At 34.6% G+C, this 10,513-nt stretch overlaps 1 protein-coding gene across 4 annotated transcripts; it reads left to right on the forward strand.

Moving 5' to 3' along the window:
• Positions 1-1,817: 1,817 nt before the first annotated feature.
• Positions 1,818-9,766, forward strand: LOC133668635 (protein TORMOZ EMBRYO DEFECTIVE-like). 4 transcript variants are annotated; one of them, XR_009833765.1, is made up of 14 exons: positions 1,818-2,284; positions 2,411-2,593; positions 3,593-3,742; positions 3,926-4,143; positions 4,289-4,574; positions 4,996-5,130; positions 5,326-5,444; positions 6,124-6,280; positions 6,365-6,611; positions 6,689-6,765; positions 7,885-8,004; positions 8,218-8,348; positions 8,430-8,601; positions 9,055-9,766. XR_009833765.1 is itself a non-coding variant. In XM_062088586.1 (14 exons), exons 1-13 carry the CDS (start codon positions 1,985-1,987, stop codon positions 8,464-8,466), a joined length of 2,160 nt encoding a protein of 719 aa, XP_061944570.1. In that variant the 5' UTR covers positions 1,818-1,984; the 3' UTR covers positions 8,467-8,509; positions 9,055-9,766. The 4 variants fall into 4 exon arrangements, 1 of the variants encoding a protein (XP_061944570.1); XM_062088586.1 differs by having other exon boundaries at positions 8,430-8,509; XR_009833766.1 differs by lacking the exons at positions 8,430-8,601; positions 9,055-9,766 and adding an exon at positions 7,076-7,137 and having other exon boundaries at positions 8,218-8,235.
• Positions 9,767-10,513: the final 747 nt, after the last annotated feature.

A 10,513-nucleotide genomic window follows, 5' to 3' on the forward strand; every position in this document is an offset into this window, starting at 1 on the left:
TGATTTTAACTTTCAACACTAGATTTGTTGGAAATGGAGCTTCATGATTTTATAATATGTTTTTTCATGAGTTTAATAGGTTAGTCAAGTTGACTTGTTTTTTTTCATCCTTTAAAGGGTTGATTGAAAATTGAGTTTTGTGATTTTTTTATTTGCTTTTTATGTAATTATCCCGATTTCATGACTCAGGTTGCAAGTTTGGTAAGTAAACTCAAGCTGACTTGAGCATGTGAACCTCATGGATATAAAGATCTAGAGATTCACAAGCAAGATTGACACAATCCTAGAAAGCTAAAAATCAATTTTAATAAAAGAGTGTGACACAACAATTACCTTTTACTGATGCGCCAACATTATTGGAATATGAACCCCCATCCAATAATTAGCAAAACACCAGAAAATCAGTTATACTTTGATAAGTTCGATTGTTCTTTGTTTAGATAAAGAAAAAAACGTGTTGCTCCAAGAAAAACACTAATTTTATTCATTAATCCATGGCTGAAAAGGCAAATCTAAATACACGCTAAATAATCCTATTTATACGAGATATAAACATCATAAACAAGTATGGAAAATAATAAAACAATACTAAGCCAAATAGAAAAAGAATCTTAAATCAATTAGTAAAAAGAATCCTAAATTGAAAAAAAATGCAATTTTCAAATCATATCATCTAGACCTTATTGCAAGGCCTTTACCATGTCTTATTGATCTGAATGTTTTACTTAATATAAAACAAGATCTCTAAAAACTTACGGTAAAATTTTAGCCCGATCGAATGGTTGGATAAAAAATTATGCTTATTAGCGTAAAACTATGCAATAAAAAAAATCAACCTAAAACCGATTTTAACTCTCCTAAATAAGCATGAAAATCCTTGTAATAGTTGCTGCCCGTTAGTTTCCTTGTAGAAGATGCAAGCTCTCAAAACATTTTACAATTAAATACCATTAACCCTTATTTTCTTGTCTACTAGGATAAATAAAGAATCATTTTAAAAAATAATTTTGAAACATTAAAGGAATCCTTAACACATCCGGTAATTAAATTGTTGCCCATCAAAAAATACCTATAGAACTAGAAAGCTCCAAAAAAATAAGCTGTTGAATATGTATCATTGGAAAAAAAATCTTTTCAAAATAAGAAGTTCACAAATAAAACAACAACATATAACAAAAATTCATACAACACCTTCTAAGTTGTATTGTGATGCTTTTCTAAATTCCGATTGACCTAAGATTTTAATCCAATATAAAACAATACTTATGGACGTTTTTGGTAAAATTTTTAGCTCAATCTAATAGTCAAATTAAGAGTTATGTTTGTTAGTATAAAACTAGACAATAGATAACATTACGCTAAACTTTGAACTCGATTTAAATGCTTGCATGAATCGTGTCACTCGAGTAGGTTTTTTTGTCCTTTGATTTAATATTTTTTTAATTTTATTTTTCAACATTGAGTTAATTAAAAATTCACCTTTATAATTTATTTTGATTTGCTTTTCATAGAGTTATTATGATCTCATAATTTAAATTGCTAATTTAATAGGTTATTTATTTAAAAAAAACATCATCTAATATATATCATTTGAGTTTATAAATTGACAACTCTTAAATATTTTTTTATATTAAAAAAATAATTATATCGGCAGCTGAGGGCGTTTCTATTAAATTGAGTATGATGAACACTAGTCAAGGGCCTATATAATTAATATTTGATATTATAGGGATTAATTTATTTATTGTGATAAACTACAGGAACTAAGTTATAAGTACCTCATGAAAATGGAAAATAGTTTTTGTGGGACCAACCAGACATGCAACTGCTCCTTAAACCCTAATCACCTCTCCTTGCTTTTACCATTACAAAACCTGCCCTCCCATTCTCCTTCACCAAAAAATTTCTCTTCCAATCTTTGTTTCTTTTATTTAACATTAAACCATCAATCTAATTCTGCTTGCTTTGAACTTAACAACTCCCCATGTCCTCCTTACAGATAAAGAAAAACTACAGGTGCGTCCCTTCGCTGCAGCAGTTCTACGGCGGGGGCCCTTTTGCTGTCTCATCTGACGGTTCCTTCATTGCTTGCTCAAACGGGGACGCCATCAAGATTGTGGATTCACCAAACGCATCGATAAAAGCCAGCATAGAGGTCGATACAGATGCGGGTGTCACCGCCTTAGCTCTTAGCCCCGATGATAAATTTCTTTTTTCTGCTGGCCATAGCAGGCTTATAAGGGTCTGGGACTTGTCCACTTTCAAATGCGTCCGCTCTTGGAAGGCATGTTCGAATTCTTCATTTTTATTTTAACTGAAGTTAGAAATTGAGTTTTCTTCGATTAATGAGAGATTAGTGGCTTTCTTTTGGTTGTTTTGTTTGGTTTGATGTTTTGTTGCAATTTGGCAGGGCCATGATGGTCCTGTGATGGCCATGGCTTGCCATGCTTCTGGAGGATTGCTTGCAACTGCAGGAGCTGATAGGAAAGTACTTGTTTGGGATGTTGATGGTGGCTTCTGTACTCATTACTTTAAAGGGCATAAAGATGTCGTAACTACTCTCATGTTCCATCCTGATACCAATAAAACTCTGGTAAGTTCCATGCAAGTTATGACAACACTTCTTACCCGGTTGTTTTTGTTTAGCTTTATTCTTGCAGATTTTTCACTTGTCCCAAGTCTGATGTTGATTTTGGAATAATTGGACAACATATAGATGGAATATAGGAGGTAATTAAAGACTAGAATTTATAGTTGATTTCAACCACTGCACAATACTTTTTTTTCTTTTATTGCTAACCTTAAAGCAAAGGGATTTTTCACGGAAATTAGATTCAGGGAATGTAGAGAAGCCATATGAGACTGTATAATTGTGTGTGCAGTAACTTGGTAGAGAAAGGGGACTGAAAGAATGAGGATTTACCAAAAATTATCTTGAAGCAGGGAGGTTTGCTGAAAGAGCCAGCTATGCTATTAAAAAACTCGCTACAAAACCCTATGAAAGAGGTTGGAGAGTTTAAGTTATATAAGCAATGCAAACTGGGTTATTGTGTCATGCCACTGTTAATTATAGGGATGTTTGTCATGAACCAAAAACAACAGAGCAAAGACCACAGAAAAGATAGGGATGTAACAATTCCTTGCTTGAAATCTTTACGAATGCCTACATCTTTTGACCAATTAATATACAAGTGTGAAGCGGAATTAGTTGGCTCCTGAGTAGAGTAATGTGATATTCTACCCTAATTAAATTGAATTTCTTTTCAGATTCTCCATAAGATTTATCTGGGCCTTTTTATTAAATTGGCTGGGCTGTATGTGTTTCAGTGGTTCTTGAATCCAAATTCTGGATGACCACAATATGAATGTGTCCTCTCAGCAATTTGCTGGCTAAAATAGTCTACACTTTTTCTTATATATATATTTTTAACATCAAATAGTCTATATAGTTGGAGCTTGAAATGGTTTATATTACTGAGTGATTTAATCTTTATGAAGAAAACATGATTTTCATCAACTCCTATGCCCTTAGTTATTGAGTCTATTTCTTACCTGTTGTATTAGCCGTTCTTTTTTGGCTGTTTTCTTACAGCTTTTCTCTGGAAGTGCTGATGCAACTGTAAGAGTTTGGGATCTTTTAGCAAAGAAGTGTTTCGCCACATTGGAAAGACATTTCTCATCCCTGACCTCTATGGCAGTGTCTGAAGATGGATGGACATTGCTTACTGCTGGAAGAGATAAGGTACAACTCAACTAATCTTGATAACATCATCTGAAACATGTAAAATTACTTAAGTGCTGGATGTGCTCTAGTTTGCATCATGTTGAATTAGGTTTGCTTATTATGTTGTAGAGGTCCCTACTTGCATGTGGCATTATTGGCATATGCAAGCCGTTAACCAAAAACCTGTCTTTGTGGCTTTAGGTTGTAAACCTGTGGGATCTTCATGACTATGTCTTCAAGATGACAGTACCAACTTATGAAGTGCTGGAAGGTTTGTGTGTAGTTAAATCTGGGACCGAGTTAGCTTCATTTCTGGGTTCATGCAATCTGCAAAGTGGGAAGAGGAGAGACAGATCATCATCAATTTATTTTATCACAGTTGGTGAACGTGGAATTGTGCGAATGTGGGATTCTGAACGGTAATATAGGAATGCTTTTTAGTTAATTTATGTAAAATCAATCTACTGGGTGCTTTAGGCGCCTTGCATAAATTCTCTTTAATTGTGCTTTTGAGATTGAAGTGCATGAATTTAATTCATTTTTGTTATTTGTTTGATTTGACAGTGCAGTTTGCTTGTATGAGCAAAAGTCCTCGGATGTTACTGTCTCCTCTGACACAGATGATTCACCGAGAGGCTTCACTGCTGCTGTTATCCTTCCCTTAGATCAAGGGTTGCTTTGTGTGACTGTTGATCATCAGTTTCTGTTCTACTCACTAGTTGTACACCTGGAAGAGAAATTCAAGTTAATGCTGAGCAAGAGGCTTGTTGGGTATAACGAAGAGATTCTTGACATGAGGTTTCTGGGCGAGGAGGAAAAGTTTCTCGCTGTTGCTACAAATCTTGAACAGGTAAGTTGCTAGTTAATTTCTGTTACCTGATCATTTTATGTGCTGATATCCAGAGACTAGCAATTAATGTAGTTTACTTGGGAGTATGGTTTGGTTAGTTCGAGTAGTATATAACATTTTGTAGTTAACAGCTACTGTATGCAGATGCTAAATACCTAGGATGATCACTGGATAAGTTATTGGCCAGAAAGAAATAGATGTTTCTTGATACATTGATCTTGTAAGTATCTCTTGTATATTTCTCGTCCCACCCTCTCCTTTCCTTTAACATTCCCATGTCCATGAATCTGTCTGGTTTTTGATATTCTATGCATACTAAACTTGGTTAAATTAGAGTGCTTGTTTGTCTATAATGCTGTCAATTCGAAATTCTATTTTGAAGTGTTGGCTCCTAATATGTGTCTCAATTTGCACAATGCAGGTTCAAGTGTATGAATTGGAATCCATGTCATGCTCCTATGTACTGGCAGGCCATACTGAAATTGTTTTGTGCCTCGACACCTGTGTATCAAGCTCAGGAAGGCCACTTCTTGTAACTGGAAGCAAGGATAACAGTGTAAGTTTCTTACCCCTCAACAAAATGTTGTTGTAGATGACATGTTTGTAGTTTTCCCTTCGCTTTGATTCATTAAAATAGTTGATAGGTATCTATTTAGGTGGTTGATCTTAACAACATGCTAGCTAGTTATTAGGTGTAGTCTCTATTTTCATTTGAATTTAGGCTAAATCTCTGATTCTGTTCTTTAAATAGGTAAGATTGTGGAATTCAGAGAGCATAAATTGCATTGGTGTTGGCATGGGACACATGGGAGGTGTTGGAGCTGTTGCTTTTTCAAAGAAGTGGAAGAATTTCTTTGTTAGTGGTAGTAGGTTAGCTCTTACCCAGGCCATTCTATTGATTCAATATTTGGATTTCACATGATGATGCACCAGTTCCACAATGAACCACTCTGTGCTGGCCACATCGGAGAATGAGAAACTGTTATTGTTGAGAAATCATGTTACCCTATTTGATATGTATCTTTTTGTCTGAGAAATCAATCTCGTGTAATGATAGAGGTCTTGAGCCTCAGCCACATGTCACAACAGTCAGGCTTGAGTTTAAGGAACAGCCATTTCATATAAAAATACTGAAGGGTAGGGCTGTCTCCAACAGATCACCATTTCATTGGGACTTAAATGGATACTGGCCTTTTTTTCTTTCCTTAGACTGATGCACATAGGAGTTTGGTTTGGTTCTCAATGTTGGCATATTTGTCATGTTTCTTGTTTTCTTCCTTGCCTAAATTTCTCCATCTTCTTATTGTTTTACAGGCACTGTTTGATTTAAACCAATCTGAGATTTTTCTTTTTTAAAACACTCATGCTGACATTTAGATTAACTCATAAATGACTGAATGTGACAACAACTCTATATGCTTTTCTGTTATTTTTTTTGGTTAGTATGAAACTAGTTTCATTATAGAATTGGATAATATCTCTCTTTTTCTTAGACCTGATAATATCTCTTATTTTGGATGTCATGAAATATCCCTATACCTTTGGTTAGCGATCGTACCATCAAGGTGTGGAGTACAGATGGTCTCTCAGATGATGCTGACCAGCCTATAAATTTGAAAGCAAAAGCTGTGGTGGCAGCCCATGACAAGGATATAAATTCTCTGGCTATTGCACCAAATGATACTCTAGTTTGTAGCGGTTCACAGGTTAGGAACCTTCAAACCATTGCTTCTCTACACAGTTTATATAACTTATTTCTGGTTAAATGATGAGTGGTGATTTGTTTTCAGGACCGGACAGCTTGTGTATGGAGGCTGCCAGATCTGGTATCTGTAGTTATACTTAAAGGGCATAAAAGAGGAATATGGTCAGTAGAGTTTTCACCAGTTGATCAGTGTGTCATAACAGCATCTGGTGATAAAACAATAAAGATGTGGGCTATAGCTAATGGTTCATGCTTGAAAACATTTGAAGGACACACATCAAGTGTGTTAAGAGCATCATTTCTTACTCGTGGCACTCAATTTGTTTCGTGTGGTATGAGATTTATCCTGCTTTAGGGTGTTGTTTTTTTTTTTATCTTATTTTTAATCGGCTTGAATACATATTATTAGGTGCTGATGGTTTGGTAAAGCTGTGGACAGTCAAAACAAATGAATGCATTGTTACATATGATCAACATGAGGACAAGGTAATGGATCAGTTTTTATTTTTTTGAACCAGTTGTCTCTCACTGAAGTTCTTTGTGGCTACATTTATGATTCTGGATATTGATGTGCAAAGAAACTGAAATATTATAGCTTAGATTTTTCTAGAATTTTACAACAGCACAACTGTTAAAAAATTCTTGTGTTGGCTATCTGCATGCAAGTGGGAAGTAAGTTGGAAAACTGCATCAGTATTTACTTTATCGCATGTGCTGCTTGGGTGATGATCAATTTGTTGGGCCACAGATGATTAAAGTTATCATACTAACCTTCATTTCATTTGTTTTCATACAGTATTTCCTTAGAATGCAGAAGTATATCTAAGTAGGACTGCAAAATGATCATCAATGTCGGAGGTCAGGTTTTACCATTTTACTAGAAATCATTAAAGGTCAGGTTTGCACTGATGCATTCAACCTTTAGAGGTTTGCACTGATGCATTCAACCTTTAGCGCTTTCAAAAGTAGAGATATGGGAGGATATGAATGAAAAGGGTACTCTTGTAACTTACTCAACTTGCCTTGACCTGGTTAGAGTTCGAGGGGAGCATGGCGGTTTAGGAAAGGGTATGGATCTGAAAATAAATCTTATACTTTGATAATTCTTGGGGATTATTCAAGAAATATTTATTCCCTTAGGCTTTGATATTCCTTTTAGATAATTGAAACTAACAAAAAAGTGTATTGATACGGGCTGAGTTAGATGTGTGAATGGGGAAAATACCAAGTCCATTTCTTAGATTTTGAGTTTTTATCTTAAAATAGTACCTGGTCCTTGAAAATCTAAGTTAGATGGGCTAGGAAGGTTGGTTAGCAAACTCAGCTAATTCATGATGAATCTCTTTTGCAAGAGTGCTTAAACCATTGCCACTTCGTAGTTATGTTTATAATAAATGAATTTCATTGATTGATTTATAAACATCCATGAACTCAGAAAAGAAAAGGTATAGGAATAGGATTTTTGACGGAACAGCACTAGATTTACAACCATCTCTTTCCAAAAACATTCATTTATAAATTTATCTTTCACTTTTCTGCTTAGATACCTAGAAGATTCTGTTTTCTGGTGCTCGTCATCTGCTCATATGAGATTTTAATTTGCAGGTTTGGGCCTTGGCTATTGGAAGAAAGACAGAAATGTTTGCAACTGGTGGTGGTGATGCTGTTGTTAATCTGTGGTATGATTCAACTGCTTCAGATAAAGCGGAAGCTTTCCGTAAAGAGGTAAGCATGTCCAACTGTTTTGGTGTGCACTTTTTGTTTGTACTTGGCAAATTAGAACGAATTGTTATCAGTTGTAAAGTTTTATTTTCTTGGTCATACAATGCCTAATGTAGTAACTGTGTTGGATGTTTGCTAAAAGACAGATCGCTTGAATTTTTTTTTATAGTTTAATAATACTACTTGTTGGATATATCTAACTTGATATTTATGCAGGAGGAAGGGGTATTGAGATGTCAAGAATTGGAAAATGCTGTGTTAGATGCTGACTACAATAAATCTATCCAAATAGCTTTTGAACTTCGCAGGCCTCATAAACTTTTCGAGTTGTTTGCTGAACTCTGCAGGTTAGCAATGATTTTACATAAATATGTGCCTGTACTTATTGTCTTCATGCTATCTCATTGTCTTATTCAAATATCCTGCAGGAAGGATGGCGGCAAACAGATAGAGACAGCCCTCTGAGCTCTTGGCAAGGAAGAAATTCATCTACTTTTTGAGTATATTCGTGAGTGGAATACAAAGCCAAAATTTTGTCATGTTGCACAATATGTTTTGTTTGGAGTTTTCAACATCTTTCCTCCCACTGAGATTCTTGAGGTGATTATCTGACTTGTCCTTATTTCAATTTTTGGTGCAAGCATGCACCCACATGCATAACAAGCAATTCACTGGATTCAGTAATAAGCTCTCATGGCTCAACCATTTCAGTTGAACTAGTGATGGTTAACAGCAAGCTTAACATCATAGGCTTCTAGTTACTACTAGTTAAGTATGAGGCCACCCATTGTGTAGATACTCATATACACCAGATTTTGAAAGTAGAACAATCCAAATATTGAAGTCTGTTTAAAAGCATTTAGTTTTTTCTTTGGTTTAGTGAAAAGTGTAATAAGGTGTGCCACAATTTGCTTTGGGAACATAATTAAGTGGTAGCTGCAAGGGATAATTCTACTGCTCAAAACTTCACGGGGTGACATTTTTCTGTTTTGCCTTATTTTTGCATAAAAATGAAATCAATAGAAAATCACTTAATCTTTTTACAATGTTTAGATAAGAGGCATTGGGGAACTTCTTGAAGGTCTTATCCCATATTCCCAGAGGCATTTCAGCAGGATTGACAGGCTTGTGAGAAGCACCTTTTTGCTCGACTACACCCTACATGGAATGTCAGTTATTGAACCAGATACTAATGCAACAGAAATGAATGATGCTGATAATAAGCTTTTAGTAGAAAAAGGTGATCAAGAGCAAGAGTTGACTTCAGAAATGTTGAAAGAGAAGGCTCTCTCAAAGAAACGGAAACCAAACAAATCTAAAGATACTTCACGTAAGAAAGTCAAGGGTGCTGCTTACACAAGTCTAGCTCCAATTCCGTTGAAGGTATAGATGCATAGCACAATTCATATGGCTGCAGCACTTTGATCTATTTGTTTTGGCTTACAAATTGGGGTTTTGCTTTTACTGAAGATAATATTTTTGACCAAAGATAATTGAAGAGAATGTGTTCCATATTTCCTCAAAAAATTTAAAATAGGTTTTAAATTCCACACTAGCTTAATTCAATTTTGTAGATGACATGCACTCATTGTAACATAGACGTGTGCAAAATCAAGTTTCTACGAGAGCATGTTGACTCATTGCTTTTTGACCAGTCCAAAACTGAAGATTTATTTCCCTCGTCTATGTAAGGGTGGTACAAGAAAGTGTTTTTTTGTTTCTTTTTCCTTTCATGGGGATGAGTTTAAAGGAGTATTGGAGAGTATGATAGCAATTGTTTTTAAAATTATTTTTTGTTTAGAAAGGTATTAAAATAATATTTTTTTTATTGTTTTATACTAGTATGGGATCTAAAAAATTTAATTTTTTTTAATAGAAAGCAGGTTGAACTGCCAGCCTAACACATCCTAAACTGATGGAATGCTAATATTATTGCTGTAGTGAACGTTATTATCTGGAGCCTGGAAGTCGACATTGATTTTTGTTTCTGTTAATTTTAATTGCACACAATGTCTGTTCTTATAGCTATATGAAAATAGTCAGCCAAATTCATGTTTGTTGTCACAAGTTTGACAAGTTATGGATGTGACTTAGTTTTATGTCATGGAAAAATGAAGTGTTAACACTTTCATTTACGCAACTCGTTTCTAGAGAATGAGTATACTGAAGTTATGGGTAGAGATAGATGTTTGTGGAAGGTTTTCTGCTCAGTGTTTCTGGGCATTCACTAAAGACAAAAAGCTTAAGAGACAGAGTTAATGTTTTTCAAGGAGGGTTATGTATGACTATAATTACATTCAAGATTTTCTCAGGAAAGAATTTGAGATGCTGAGGTGGCTTTTGTTAGTGGGGTATCTGTGTTCTTAATTTTTTTTTATAAGAAAAAGAAAAATAAAGAAAACAACTTTAATTGAAAATGTTGTTTTTCAAATTTCTTTATTATAAAAATAAGGTATCATTTGATTATTTAATTTCTTTATATCCATTTCTATTATTTTAAAAATTAGCAAAA

The sequence above is a fragment of the Populus nigra genome, chromosome 11, assembly GCF_951802175.1.
Source record: "Populus nigra chromosome 11, ddPopNigr1.1, whole genome shotgun sequence".
Classification (NCBI taxonomy): Eukaryota; Viridiplantae; Streptophyta; class Magnoliopsida; order Malpighiales; family Salicaceae; genus Populus; species Populus nigra.

What these genes read in the sequence shown, in the direction of transcription:
- LOC133668635 (XM_062088586.1), top strand. Translation starts at nt 1,985, where the DNA reads ATGTCCTCCTTACAGATAAAGAAAAACTACAGGTGCGTCCCTTCGCTG. An exon ending in TTGCTACAAATCTTGAACAG is followed by an intron (nt 4,575 to 4,995) that starts GTAAGTTGCTAG and finishes TGCACAATGCAG; the next exon opens with GTTCAAGTGTATGAATTGGA. An exon ending in TAGTTTGTAGCGGTTCACAG is followed by an intron (nt 6,281 to 6,364) that starts GTTAGGAACCTT and finishes ATTTGTTTTCAG; the next exon opens with GACCGGACAGCTTGTGTATG.